This window comes from Pseudochaenichthys georgianus, chromosome 3, assembly GCF_902827115.2.
Source record: "Pseudochaenichthys georgianus chromosome 3, fPseGeo1.2, whole genome shotgun sequence".
NCBI classification, from domain to species: domain Eukaryota; kingdom Metazoa; phylum Chordata; class Actinopteri; order Perciformes; family Channichthyidae; genus Pseudochaenichthys; species Pseudochaenichthys georgianus.
In genome coordinates, this window is record NC_047505.1 from 48260490 (window position 1) to 48276458 (window position 15969).

The 15969-nt window shown below is 44.1% G+C and overlaps 1 protein-coding gene across 2 annotated transcripts in view; it reads right to left on the reverse strand.

Annotated features, from left to right (window-relative positions):
- fto (FTO alpha-ketoglutarate dependent dioxygenase) overlaps positions 1 to 15969 on the reverse strand; it is a 138034-nt gene that overhangs the window by 62471 nt on the left and 59594 nt on the right. For both annotated transcript variants that reach the window (XM_071202535.1, XM_034077661.2), the window contains exon 8: positions 6445 to 6572. In XM_071202535.1, coding sequence (XP_071058636.1) covers positions 6445 to 6572 — 128 coding nt within the window. The remainder of the gene's footprint in view (positions 1 to 6444; positions 6573 to 15969) is intronic.

The window sequence follows — 15969 nt, forward strand, 5'->3', positions numbered from 1 at the left end:
GTACTTTCCAGCCTGGGAGCTAACTAGGATGGGAGTGCGTCTGCTACGGTAACAGCAGCTGGCGGATTCTGCTGAGGTCAGGACATGTCATGCATATCTGAGTGATTGCTAAACAGAGAGAAGAATTCATAATTTACAATCAAGCACACTCAAACACACACACACCTCACACACACATAGGCCACAGGCGATCTCGCTGCACGCATGCATACGGTCTCAGGGACCACACAGACATGTTTTAGATAAAGACAGACAAATTAGACGACAGCGTCTCGGGCTAACCGCCGCGCTCGCACTAATTACAGGCTGGCCGTCGATGAAAGAGACAGATGACATGTAGTTATTTGTTTTCTCCTACAGTGCCCTGAACCAAGTAAACACAGCGATGACGATGACGGCAAAAGTAGGTGGTAGGACGGAAAACGCAGTTAGAGAACATGGTTGCGGGATGGGAGTTCCACCCACCGCACACAGGTGTCTGCCCACCGACAGAAAGCCCTGAGGTAAAGAGAAACAATGGAGCTGCCAGAAAGACTTGTGGCTGGTTGCTCCTGCCAAGGTAAACAGACTGAGATCCCCCCGTCTCTCCTGCTTGCAGAACAGGGCTGTTGTCGGGGCGATGAAGAGGCAAATGTGGGGTCTGGGAGATGTGATGAACCTGTCAACTCAGGTAGAAACTTGCATCACACAGGCCTGCTTGACAACATGCCCGGACTGACGTTACGCCAACCTGAACTTGGTTTTTTTATTCCAGCTCAAACACAAACGTTAAAAGTGGAAGCTTGATTTAACTGAACCGCCCAAACTCTCTTTCCAAAACCCTGTCATGTACCAGCATCTCAGATTCCTCACTGACATAAAGATGGTTGCTTATATTCTCTACCCATATACTTGTGTGATGACAGCGAGACAGACGATGGCTTTGCTAGAGATCTATGGGAACCTATGCCCGGCAAAGCCTTGAGCGTATGAAGAGAGTGAGTTGTGTATGGGGTGAAAGTAGTCCCTGCAGTATGGCGTCTCCATTTCGAGGCCTTTGAGGAGGTCATTGGCCGCATTAGACAAGGATGTGGTCCGTCCGTCTTTATTGTGGACACGACGTTGGCAATCTTTCCAACTCCCATCTGGGACGGGGGGACCTCCATTGTCTGCTAACTCCCTGACCCACCCCACTGAAGGAGTCGAGGCGGGGTCTGTCAGGGGCCACACAAAAGAAATGTCCCCACTACTGGGATGAAGTGCCAGCCAATGAAGGTCTCTCTCCTGCTTTTTCTCTGCCTCTATGCCTCTCCACAGGGGTGCAACTGGTCGCTGACTTCACTGGTGGGGTCATCCACGGCCGGGCACGGCTTCAACCTCGGCTCTCTGGCCCCCGGTGACCCCTTGGTTTTGATGACAGACTGGAGCTTTTGTGTATCAGCGCCCGGTCCAGGTGAGGACAAGAGAGGATGACAATGGCAGGAAACATAAAGCCAATGGATGCCGGCGGACAGCCCTACAGGTCACGGGTCAAGATGGACAGCTGAGTGATGAGTGCAGCTGTGGACACGTGGACCTCCTTCTCGGGCCTTTAGATCTGCGTGCCATGTCAGCTGATGTAGCTTTTGTCTTGGGATAAAGACCTCACTAACTCCCAACAAGTTAGAGAAAAGTAATAAACACAGGCGACAGATGTACTACGCCACACATTCTGAGTGTACAGCTATTATAGTAACACCCCTAACCTGTACCATGTGGCTCAGGTCACTTCAAAGGGCAACTGGGATGGAATTCAAAATAGAGCCTTGACATTCCACGGGCTAGAAACGTGGCAATGTTTTTGGTTTTTAAATTGTTCAAATTAAAAGGGTAAAAATATGATATGTGATGTAATCAAAAATCAACAAAAATGTTAAAAATAATTGGAAATTAAAGGAACTAGATGCTCTAATAATCAGTCTCTTGAATTATAGAAACAATAGAAAATATGCAATACATTATATTCTTAGAAATAGAGTCTAATATTTCTAATTTCTCATAGAGGTGGATATGATGTATTTTTTATCCCAAGCTGCCACTGCTAAAGAATGTGCGGTTTCTTTAACACACATCCATTTCCTCTACCAATTCTGATATGAGGAGGAGGGGTCTGTGAAAATGACTTTTTGAAACCTAGCTATGCATTACCTCCAAAGCCTATTGAAGAAAGCACACCTAGTGCCTCCGAGCTGCAGCATTCTCACATCCCGAGCGGTCCAACTGCGTCCGATGCCAAAGGTCAATGGCTGCCTACTCTCCTCCCGGCCCACACTGAGAGATGGGAGGACAGGGTTTGCCAAGTCATGCACAAACCCTGCCTTGGGTCATAAACACCTCCGCCTGTCTCCCCCTCTTCTTTTCTCCTCCACAGAGGTGAGTTGGGTTTGCACTCTGTTAATCTTTCACTACAGGCCCGCTTGCTTTTACACCGGCCCGCTGGAGAACAGAGGCGGGGAATGAAAGAGGGGTAGTAAAGGACGAGAGTGGATAAAAGAGCAGGAAGAAAAAGCTATAGAGAGGGCCAGATGGGCACCTTCACAGTCCATTTATCAAACCCAATGTGGCCCTCCCCTCCCCTCCCCGCTGCTCTCATGTCCTAAACCCCCATGTAATTCTGTAATGATTTTCATTATCATATAATGACCTTACAAAGCCTACAGCAGTTTGCATGGTCAGTACAAAACTCGCAGCTGTTCCCTTCAGTGTTTGCTCGCTGGCTGTGACAAAGCTTTTTTATGTTGGTCAGAGAAGTGACCTCTAGGCACTGGAAGGTCACCGTAAGGTCACTGCATCCAGGGGGTTCAAAAGTAGAAATAGTGTAATCATTCTGATCCAAGATGGCATCATAGAGGTTGTGCTTGGCTCTTAAATCTGCAGCTCCCGTGTGGCACACTCAACTGCTCTCCGAGTCACCCACTTTATAATCCATCTCTTCCCAGGGAACTCACGGGGCATTTACCAAAGGGACACGGAGGGCAGCATCTATCAAAGAATGCAGCATGTGCATCGGGAAAACCCAGTTACCAGAAAAGCTCATAAGAATAAAAAAGCTCTCATAACTTTGTTGGCTCAGAGTGAATGAATGGACTGCTTCGGCTAGCGGGTCGAGTCGAGGCATCGCTCACGTTGAGTGCCTATAAGTCACTCGTGAAGAACCACTGGTCACCAGGTCCAATCTCTCTTCCTTCCCTTCTTGATAGTGCTAAAAATGCCCCGGAGGCAGAAAGAGGCAGCGAGCGGGCCCACGTTCCAGCGTGCAGAGTGCTGCTTTAACTGGTGTTTAAGAAACAAAAGTCAGAGAGAAACTTAATCAATCAGTGCTGGTTGTTTATGTTTATGTGCCTCTAGCGAGAGTCATCAATCATGCTTTTCTTTCTTTTCCATCCTTTTGCAAGCATTATGTGTTCAATAGAAACCATGGAAACAAAAGGCAGTATTATGATAAAAGCCTGCCTGTTGCATATTGTGTGGAAACCTAATCAGGACGCGCAGTAAAAAAAAAAAGCAGCAAAAATAATCAGCAAATTAATTTGAAAAGTAATCTTATGGAGAGTGCTTTCATGAGGATAAATGGAGGTTAAAATACATCTGACTGAACAACATTCCCTCACTCCGTCTCTGATTTTTCCCTCTTTAATTTTCAAACAATAACTTTGTCTTCTCGTCTCCATAAAAAAAACCTCCTTCTTCCTCAAAGAACACGCAAGTCCATCCTTAACCTTCATCAGCTGCGAATCTCTAATCAGCACCAGTACGTCCCACTTAACATTGCACACAGCCATGTGTTTAGTTTTGTGTAAATGAGATCTGTTGACAGCCACTTGACAGGATGACCCCCGGCTTTTTTGTAAGTGGGGGCGGTGGGGGTTAGGCAGAGACATTGCATGTGTTTAAAGGGGAGCAGAGGCATCAGGAGCAGCTGGAGTTCAAACACATTGTGTGGGACTCTTGCCCTCCTCCAAAGCTAATCTAATCAGTCTTTCACTGCTGATAGAGTAAACGTCTGTCTGCCCCGCCGACAAGGACGGAGCATTTCCTGTCCTGGTCTGTGATACTGGTTGTCAGGATCTTAGGGTGAGGGGTTAGACATGGCTGAAAAGTTGGTAACAGTGCATTGTGGGTGGTGGGGGATAGCGTTGATGTTACGTTTGGGGTGGGATGGTTTCTAGCTTTCAGCACCTGCAGCTGGAATGCACTATCAGAGCCGGCCCCACATCAGAGTTGTGAGGCGGTGGGCGTCGACGCGGCATAGCAAGGTGTGTGGAAACAGCCTGTTTACAAGGCTCATCTGGATGGGGCAGAGCTAAGGGTCAACTGAGGGGGACGACTCAAAACAGAGGGGCGCCGCGGAAAGGTGAGGGCGGCAGAACAGCAGGAAGTCGACATACATCTTTCAGAAGGAGAGATGTTGCTTTCAGGAATGTGTAGTCTTTGGATTATGCCCCTGGCACTCTTTAGGCTCTGGATCATGTCTGGTCCAAAGTGTGTGTGTTTGTGTGTGTGTGTGTGTGTGTGACACTGAGGTCAAATCTGTTGATAGAGACAATAAGCAGCGAAACACATGTGAATGCAGATGTAGTGTATACATGCATGGCAGTGTTTGTGTGTGTCCTTGCTAGTGCTGAGGGAGAGACTGACTAAGAGAATGAACAGCTAACATAACACTGTGTGGGTATGGCGGTGTGTGTGTGTGTGTGTGTGTGTGTGTGTGTGTGTGTGTGTGTGTGTGTGTGTGTGTGTGTGTGTGTGTGTGTGTGTGTGTGTGTGTGTGTGTGTGTGTGTGTGTGTGTGTGTGTGTGTGTGTGTGTGTGTGTAAGGCCCTCCTTTATCTGAATGAATGGCCAGTGTTCTAATCCTTGAGCTCTCTGTCCTTATCTGGAAGGAAGGAAGTGAGCGGGCTTATCCAAGACACACGTGTCGTTGTGATAGCTGTGATAGCTTCCAGGCCCAAGGACCACAAACAAACAGAAACTACAGAACTGAGTATCTGTGGGATCCACATCGGTGCTTCAAAAGGAATCTTTGTCAATGCACACTTACAGCAACGGCGGGCAATCTTCTCCAAAATCATTTTTTGTTAAACTTGTTGTACATTCCAACATCATATTATACAAAAAAAAAACCTCCCTACCTGCCCGGACTCATTGCGACTCACAGGGTTTTTCCGCAGGCTACAAGCTTGACAGCCGTTGGATTTATCGAAAGCAATAATTGTATTTTATCTTTTCATTATGATCACGTTCATCATGATAGTTTTGGGGTGAATGTTTTGGAGGGGGGTCCGAAGGGATGGGCTGTGACTGTTGCCAATTCGGACGACTGTTTGATATACAGTAACTCGAACTGGAAAAGGGTTTGGTACACTAGGCTGTGTCGATTTTGGTTGGATAATTTCAAGATCCACCATACTCTTGCTAGCTTCTCAAACAAAGCAGAAGTCAATAGTCGATTCATGATTATTTTGTTTGGAGTTTTGAGTCATGTTTTGAGTTCGAGTCACCACACAAATAACTTGGTGTTACTCATTATATTTTAACAGATCAATTGCTCTTGTCCTTCCAAGCAAAATGAGCCTTTTTGGTTGGCTGCAACCTTTCCTTAAAAGGTGGGGTAGGTAAGTTTCAGAAACCGGCTCGAGATACACTTTTTGTTATATTCCATGGAATGCTCTTAACATCCCGATAGCAATGAATATCTGAAGTGCTTTGACAACAAATCCATAAAAAAATGTCATCTGTAGAAGCCGTGGCGCTGTAAAAAGTACAACCAATCGGATTGGATGGCCTACCTGCCTGTCAGCCTTCCATCGGGGCACAAACTTATCTCGTGCCCTCATTGGTCATGTGCGCGTTCGTGTGTGTTGGAGGAGGGGCTCTGTAAGGAAGTGGCAGATTTTCTCCGGTTGTGTATTTTCAAATTCTAGCGATCTCGAGCCGGTTTCTCAAACTTACCTACCCCACCTTTAAGTGATGTCTTGGCAATTTAAGCAACGTTTGTTTGTGTCAAAGTTTTGGATGTGTCTCATTTTCCTAAATTGGGCGTTTCCTAAATGCTTGGGTGAGGACCATTGACCCCAATGCATGGGTGTGTTATGTATTTGTTGTGAGCATTTGCAGCAGCCCATATTGTCATTAACTGAAAGGGTTAATAATCACCATTAGTTTGAATGGTTTCACAAACAACTCGATTGCACTGCAGTTTGGGCCAATATAATTGAAATGGACAATTCTGAGATATTCTGAACAAAACATGAATGTCATTCACTTTTGTGGAAGTTATTTCACCGGGCAGCCCACACCAAAACATGTTATTCCTCATGTGCTCGTACCTCAGAGTGTCCTACTTTACCCGTCCCACACATCTGTCAAACATGTGTTTCTCGAGGGACCGATAGAAAGAAACAAAGTCGGTTGTACATTGTGTTACCTGTCTCTCCATGTCTGTCTCTGCTGGTGTCTGTCTGTCAGGGCAGACAGCAGAGCTTCTGCCATCTCCCTCCGTCCCTCTCCTCCCTGGCCCTCCTCTTCCTCCAGAGTCCCCAGGAAGAGCATGGTCTGGAAAGAGAAGAAGAGCAGAGGTTTAAAATAGCTGCATCAAGTAGAACTCACGATAGACATGCTCGAGTGACCTTGATCACAGAAGAACACACCATTCCCTATCTTCATTTAATTAACTTTTCACAGAGACAGCTTGCATGACATTAGTCGGGCAAGCATTCATCCTCGAGTAAAACAACAATTCTGCCCCATTACATTTCACCTGAGTATTAGACTGTATTTAACTGAGTGGAAAGATACCTGAAGCATTTCCGTCATCCTATCCTCACTTAAAAAATTACACAGCTCAGAGCCAAGACTCCATTATAACATCCCTGGGACGGCGACATACAGTAAGTCTAGTATAAAGTCAGTTTCACATCAGAGGATGGGCACATTACACCCGACATTAGAGTGTGAGTCAATTAATCACATCCTGCACAGCACAGTGTAATGTGTGAGTATCCCCCTGTTGAACATGAATTACAGGCCGGCTTAAAGTGTGACGTGGCACATCAGTGCTAATCTGAAACATCCTGGCAAACCTTCGCCTCCAAGTCTTCCGCAGCCTCTAAGCTGGTTGAGAGGGAGTCAAATGAAAAAGGATCTGGCAGCCCAAATTAAATGCAGTACTGTCAGCCACACTCAAATCCCTCTTTCTCCCTCTTCTTCTCTCCCCTCCACAGACTCTCTCCCTCTCTGAATACCCTTAAATGTCTCCCCCCGCCTTCTCGCAGCCTCTGAGAAGTGATGGATCTGTAACTCTGACTGACTCTGACGCCTTGTTAAGAACAGTCTCTCCCTGTCACATCCACCAGTACAGCACGTTCATTTCTTCCCATTAACAGTCACTCGCCTCCCAAGTCATCCAACCCTCTTTTCAAAGAACCCCACAATGTAAGGAAACCTTCATTTCTTCTCCTCTGCCTCGCTTTTAATCCCTTCCTGACTATCCACCTGTCTGTCTTAATTCACGTGAAGATGGGTTTGATTGTCTGTGTGTGTGTTTCCAAAGGAAGGGAGTGTGATTGCGGCGCAGTAATATGCTTACTTCCTGCACACCACACAGGACAGGTGTCAAAACATGTGGCGGCGTGTGACTGATTACGCCTGACTCGAAGGAGACACCAAAGATTACGGTGACCAGGAGGAAGCCGGGCTGGCTGTACCCCCTATGGAAACTGTACCTTTCGTTTTGGATCAAACACTGTCCTGGTGGGATGAGTGTCAGGCAAAGAAAGTGGCAGAAAGTGCATTCAGACTGTATCACCATCTCAGCTAGGAGACATCACATTGCCATGCTGGCCGTGCAGCACCGTTTCAGTGTCTGGAGCAAAGCGTTGATGAGCAAATGATTCCTAGTTGATCTGAAACCTGCTTGTGGGATCACTTTAGTTCTTCCCAAAGCTGGCCTCGGAACAACATGAGTAACAGGAAAGGAAAGACAGCTCAGTCCGATGAGTTTATTCTAACTGTGCTGCATCAAAAAATATCTAGTAAGAGCTAAATAATTCACAAACTTTTAAAATGAGCCCATCGTGTTTGAACACCATCACCTTGTTGTATATCACCGCTTATTACACGGCTCAGTTGAATACTCAATTCTGATTGGTCAATCTGGACATGTCAGAGGTTGTTAATACTCGATAACAGACCGCTGTTAAGCAAAATAATGATCGTTGCTATGGAGGATCTTTTTTCAATAATGACTGCACATTACCCATTACTTAAACATGTTTGACAAATGCTTCTCCCAACCAAATGATGATGACAGAAGTCACCGAAGTTGACCCCGCCGCCTGCCAACACATTGAAGTCAGCTAACATCCTCTATTTAAAGACGTTAACCACACCGGTGTATGCATTTGTGGGTGTGTATTTAAAAGTGTCTTTTTATATTTGTTCTCGTTTTGAGAGTATAGGTGTGCCTCTCGTAGAGTGAATGTGTGTTGCTAAGCTTCCTTCTCATGAGATGTGTGTGTGTGCATGTGTGTTGAGCATGTGTGTTTGGATGCGTGTTTAGAAGAGCCAGTGCTGAGAGAGGCCTTCAGGTTTAGCCAAAGGCTGATCTCCAGGCCATTCAGACACCCCACTGGTTGTTTACTGGTCGAGCCCGGCTTCAGTCAGACTACAACCCTTTATCTCCGGGTCTGTGTTAACACTAATCAGCCCCCTCTTTCCTTCTATTTACCCCATGATGACAGTAGCTATCCTCAGCCTCCACCTCTCCAAGCGTGATGCTGACCACAGATGTCCCTGACCCAGGACACATCCCGGGGTGAAAGAGAGGACAAGGAGGACCTGGGTACCTCCATCCCTGGTCCAAAGACACAAAACCTCAACACTGTCTATTTTACTAAACATTTCCGGCCGTGTGCAGAAGCAGGGTAGGTAAACAAACACGTAGCCAGGCTGAGGTGATATTTTGGTTGGTGGGGAACTGGAGTGATGATAGCGTTCCAAGCGAAGGCTGGCTGGAGGGCAGCCTGGGGCGGCTCACTAACACCTCGAGCCAGGACTGTATCTTAACACCAACAAGCATCTGTCTATTCCATCACATAACAACATGTCACTCATTCTACACAGAATAACCGAACGGGAAGACGGGTTGTTGCAGCACATGGTGTACATCTCTTAAAACTATAACACAGAATAGAATGTCCCGGGTCACGTAATGGCTGAAAGGTAAGAGGGTTACAAAAAGATGCTGAAGAACTCAAGGTTTACACTTCATAAAACAGAGCTACTAGCTGCCCACCAGAGTGTCTGAGAGACTGTTAACACCCCATGAAATGTGGAAGCTGACTTTAGACCAGGGCTTTCAGGCGACCCGGAGCACTCTTAAGCTCACTGGCATTCCCTCATATAGGAAACCTTTTTACGCCTGCAGGCCGCACACAATTCAAAATCCCTAAATGTACCTCCCTATTTAACTATTTGGAAAAAACATGGGTGATTCCTAGCCCCGAATAGACCATCCAAATGATATGTGGTTATCTCAAAAGGTAGGTGTTAAACAAAATCACCAGTAATAGCAAACATTTCCCAGGCTGGCGGCTGGTGTTATTTAGCCACTGTGGTTCCTCCTCTCCTAACTGCACCTCTGTCCGGCAAACTGGCAACTTCGACGGCTGTCTCCCCGCCACTATTGGCTTAAATCAGGGGTTCTCAAAGTTTTGATGAGTGAGGGCCAATTTAGGTACCCAATATTGGATTGAGGGCCGCCCAAGAAAAAACGGAACACAAAATAATTCCAAAACAAATCCTTTCTTTATTGTACTAACCAAGTATACATACAGTATACATTAAGAACTTGCAGAGGACACACAGTTGGATTATCTACAGACAGTGACTAGCTAAAATTACTAGCTAACTCCCGTTTCGGATTCTGATAATTTACAACAGATTTTCCGCTTAACCGCAACTCGCGAGATGCCTAGTTGCCATGCAACCAGTAGTCTAGCAAACTTTCCACAAGCTGTCATTCATAATTTAGGAATGACAACCCAGGGGGAGCAGTTTTACCATTCTTAAATGTCATTCTAATTCTTACTAGATAGAACCATGGAGGATTAAAATATAACGCATGCATTTCAGCGTGTCACATTAACTATCGCGGGCCGCCAGAAACATTTCCGAGGGCCGCCATTGGCCCGCGGGCCGCACTTTGAGAACCCCTGGCTTAAATGGATGCAGGTATGACGCTAACCCAATCCTCCAGTTTGTGACTAACTGATGGCATGCAATCACCACAAAACGGTTCTTTATCAATACGTTCACTGCATTAAGTTGGCAATCTAATCAACTACAAAGAGTGAGAAAAGCTTCGGACAAAATACCTTTCATTTCTGACTGATTCTGCTCAGTACCAAATGTGAAGATGATTTTGAAGGCCTACAAAGCATCTGGAGGCTAAATAAACTTCCCTCTGCAGTATAGGTATGCTTTGTTTTGGTCATCCATTGATAATATCTGGACCCTGAGTCTGTAATAAAGTTTTCATTCATTCATTCAATATTTGGTAACAACCAAAGGCAAGAATGTCGTCCAAATAGCAATTTGAGATTCAAGACCTCATGTAAGGAAAATACGGGGATATATTAAATGTATTGAGGCCTATAATCATCAGTAAGTAGCTAAACAATGACTCAACGCTGTGCTTGCTTTTTTAGCCATGAGCTTAAGACATAATACACCCCCGAAACACACCAGATGAATGACATTCAGGAGAAAAGAACCATAGCAATAACATTTGTTCAATTAAATTACCATTTCTAAAATGTCTCTTGAGAGATTGTTCTATGTTTAACAGTAATTGCTCCCTTACTCGACTTCCAATGTATGTCAAGCTTTAACGTTAAACCCTTTTCTCCAACTCTTCAGACCCTCCTCTGACTTCCTCCACAGTTTCAGCTCAGCTGCTCAGACATGTGATTTTATGGGCCCTGAGAGTGGGAGTTTGGCAGACTCCATCCTCTCTCCTCTAATACAAGAAACCAATATCACTTTGACCGCTGGTGGAAAAAGGCATCAGGCACCTTGCTCGGGGTAATGGATAGCTTCTGCTCACTGATATAAACAACTGGGGAGCTGTGATCCTGCCAGGACCAGTTCCAGTCTGGACAAGGGATCCGTGTGTATGTGCTGCATGCCACCATCGAGTTACATTGCTCCGGCGGTGGAAAGATTATATTAGCCCGTGAAGAAATAAGCCCAGACCACATTCACTTTTCTGTGACATCACACTTGAAGTCATAAAAAGTGTGTGTGTGCTTGAACGTCTGTGTGTTTTTTTCCTGCCGTCTGCCTGCTGTCACATGATTACAGATGGTTCGAAATTGAGGCATATCTGAAATTAAATTTGTTCAGTTGCCATTACGTAAGATTGGTTGATAAATACATACTGTGTGTGTGTGTGTGTGCGTGTGTGTGGTCTAGCATTACTATACTTGTGGGGACCTAAATCTGTTTATATAGTCACGTGTGGGGACAGGAAATGCATGTAAGTCAATGGAATGTCCCCTGAAGTGATGTATACATGGTGTGTGTGTGTGTGTGTGTGTGTGTGTGTGTGTGTGTGTGTGTGTGTGTGTGTGTGTGTGTGTGTGTGTGTGTGTGTGTGTGTGTGTGTGTGTGTGTGTGTGTGTGTGTGTGTGTGTGTGTGTGTGTGTGAGGAAGAAGTGAAGGTCGTCACCACTGCTGGTCAGGGTTGTCTTCCACACTTTGAAGCTCCAGCACCTTTGATATTATCAAAGAGGAAACAGTGAAGACAATGAGGGAAGCGAGCTCTGTAAACATGTTCTCTCAAAAGATGATTCCAGAAAGTTATTTCTTCGTATGTGTGACTTTCTTTTGAATTATCAACTTTGAGCAGTTCTCACAGCTGAAACTTACAGAGCAGTGACTTTCAAAAAGGTTTCTTGCAACACTTCTTGCAGTTAATCCAAACAAACCATGCTAACGTTTAAGACATTTTAAAAGTGTCCAATGTATTAGGTGCACCTTTAGAGTCAAAACTGTTCTATTAGGTCTACTCTTAGGATGGCTTTAATGTCAAACATGTTGTTGAAATTCTCAAAAGGTGTAATTAAATTAAATGTTTAAGCCTAGAAGTCATACTGGTGTTGTACATTATATTTCATATTTAATATAGTACACTAAATATGGTATACACCTAGTAATAGTAAGTATCCTAGTACAACACTGACGACCTTAATAATAAACGTATATGATTTTCCAAATTTTCAACAATGTCACCAAAAACTAAAGATATTTACCGTCAAAAAGATAGATAATATGGCAACACTATACACACACAATAATATTTCAACACTACAATAAAAAAAGATTGAACTTCTCGAAAGAAAATATTTTTAGCCAACCAAGAAGGGCCTCTAGAGATCAGTAACTTGTGTGTGATGTCTGTGTGATGTCTGTGTGTGTGTGTGTGTGTGTGTGTGTGTGTGTGTGTGTGTGTGTGTGTGTGTTCTCACACAATCTCCGTGGTGATGGAAACATAGACCCTTCTGCCGGTTTGACCCTCACAAGGTCGCCGGCACCATCAATTATGTCAGCCAGTAAAATGGGCTTTGCGACACACAGCAGATTATATGGAGTGTAAAACATTAGAAAAATGTGTCTGAAACACCACAGTAACATGTTTGAAGTGACAATGGGTTGGGGCGGGGGGCAGAGACACTCCCAAAAAGGGAAGACGAGTGACAAGTGATTTTGTTTGAAGGCATTGTAAGACACTCAAGTGGGCAGGGAAGCTTTCTATGGCCCCTACGGCACTCCATCTTCTGGGCAGAATACAAGCGGCATTGAAGGACATATGCTTTCCACAGGGTCAAATGAAGCAGAACTCACAGGCCTTTGTGGGGCTCCCTTTTGGTGGTGAGAAGAAAAGGCAAATCTGTTGTTGGGCTGTCGTCCAATGGGCCCACAAATATCGCATAAAAATTCACCAGCCTGTTGCTCGCAAGGCTTTTGTCTCCGTCTCATGATAAGGAGTGTGGGCCAGTTTGGACTAATGGCTAAACCACATAGTTCTTCGTCTGAATGAGCTGTCCAGCAGACACACACACACACACACAAATGCCTCATCCATCCATCACAGGAAAGCTTTGAGAGGCGCTTTGACTAATTCAGGACAATGAAGACGGAGCTGGACAGAGATGGTTGCGATGAGCGTGACACTCAAGCACCTTCTGCTCTGTTAAAACCCTCTTACTCGCCTTCACTATATGAAAGCTGAGTCCAGATTCTAGCTAGATAGCAGATTGTGATCGGCACCTCACTCTCCTGCCAGTAAAAAGCTTTTTGCTGACTGGGGCCAAAGCCAGCCTTTTTCTGAGTCCCGGAGTTACAGTGTAACACACACTGCGCCATACTTCAGCTCTTCAAAAATGCTAAACCAATAAAAAGGGTTTCCATCCATCGAGACACGCGAGCATACAGGTCGGGTCTTTTTTTTTTTTTTTTTAAAGATGGAATATGTGTGCCGGCGCTGAATAGTGTCGCTAACAAAGTTTTGATTGAATACAAGAAGTATGACATGTAGTGATTCCTCCATTTCAGCAACTGGCTGGAAACCATGCGGCGAAACTAAACAGACTCTCTTATATGTGACTACCCTGACATCAACTGTGAATTATCTAAAGAGGAAAAAGAAAGTCTGTCTAAAATGGAACCGATTAGGATCAGCAGGTTCCCTAATACTACTACGAAATACTTTAAGGACAAAAGATCTGTGTTTCAGCAATAAACAATCTTTGGTTTTATGGATGACTTTGGATTTGTGTGACTCAAGACAAACCAACATTGTTCACATCTGTTTCGTTTGTAATTGATATTATTATGGATGTCAATCATGTCAGTTCAATTAATTGCTTAATTTAAAACCAATTAAAGTGTTACTTCTAATCTTTCAAAATACTATACATTAAGTGACAATAAATCTGCTGCTTCCCTTTAGTTGAGTCGTGATTAGACGGTCTTGTTGCCGTGAGACATTCTCTACACACTAAGCGTCCGTACAGTAATACACAACGGCACACGCCATGAAGCTGAACATATCACTGGATTACGGACTCAAAGACTCAATACAAACCTGTCTTCTTCAATCTGGAAAATGAGTCACAGACAGTGCGGTATATGTTGAAAAAGATTTAACACGGTGGTGTATATTGATCTAATTAATTAAAGGGAATTAATACATTGCATCATCACGTCTAAATATTGCAATGAAACAAATGCTATGTGATATTGTGTCTTAAGGCAGAAGTTCAAACTTATTTCATGATATTTATATTTGCTTATCATAGTTTGTATTTCAGATTATATCTAACAAATAAACTCTTAATTGATTACTATTCTGTTTAGGGTGTTGTGTGATGAAGTTCTTAATGAGTACTTAAAAAACCCTGAGGATTTTTTACTCAATCTGTGTTTCCATATGGATTTCTAGACAAATCCAAATGAAGACTAACCTATTTCAAATGACAAAAGGTACAACACATCACCGGTCGCAGCGAAGACATTCAAAAACATTGAAATTAAGTACGGATAGAAAGGATAGCATTCACTTCTATGTGACGCATTTTAACCATACAGTCCAACAATTGCAAGAATCATTCAAATACATACAATTTATTAAATAAATAAAGCGCTTCTTGTGTGTTTTGTATTGGTTTGTTCGTACTCTACTTTAGGAAATAGGTAGCACCATCAAAAACACTGATGGGGTCCTTTAAATAAACACTGGCTAATGTTCTGCTAATTTTCTTTTCTCTACTTATTTATAGAAAACAGATTACGTTAGATACTCAAGTGCTCCTACACACACATGCCCTCCCCCACTAGTGTGTGTGTGTGTGTGTGTGTGTGTGTGTGTGTGTGTGTGCGTGTGTGTGTGTGTGTGTGTGTTCCCCACCTAGGAGGCAGATGAGAGCGGCTAAAGAGTGTTTATGAGACTGTTAGGCAGGAAAGGATGCCGCCGCCCCGCAGCCCAAATAAAAGAGCCATTTATTACATCCAACATGACCCTCTCATTACACACAAATAGGAATTAATGAGCGCTATATCAGGCGATCCCAGCGGAGCGAGGCGGGGCCCGCTAAAGGACTAGCGTTAATTACATTGTCCTACATCTCACCCATTTAACACTACCCATCAGATCGCTCTATCTGCATGGAGAGGAGAGTGGATCCGCCACCTGGAAGAACAACCACTTTACACCAGATTGGTAGAATCAGAAAGTGAGGTTTTTGTGTTTGACTGCACTCTAACATGTCCTGTGACCTGTCCTGCACACACACACACTTATGTTTGGTTCATGAGTCAAATTAACTATCTGGTTGGTATATGTATGCCAACCAATTCAATTGCTCTGAATAACCATCATAATACATCATGTGAATGTCTTGGGCTTTTTTTTCATAATTCTCATCAGTTTTACCCATCGCTTCCTTTATTTATATATAGAAATCTATTTATTGGGTTAAACCCCTTGAGATGCACCATCTCGTTTTTAAGGGGGTCCCGGCATCAACTTACAGACATACATAAACAAAAAGCAAAACATGACACACCACGTACCGTCTGTTAAGTAAAATTCAAGCAATGCACACAATCATTACAATTTGAGACGGTCGAGCAAATCAGTTTCATTAATAACAAGTGCAGACCATTGAAAGTGAGATGATAATGCATGTTTAAATAAACCCAATGATGCAGGAGATCTAATAGCAGCAGGTAAAGTATTCCAGTCTGTTGGGGCTTTGAAAATGAACGCTCTTCTGCCAATCCATTTTTTTGCAGAGGGGACAGAGAAATAAATCTGAACCGAATGTCTAACTTGATGATTTGACGAGTAGGGTACGAAATACTGCTTTAAATAAGGGGGATAGTTAAG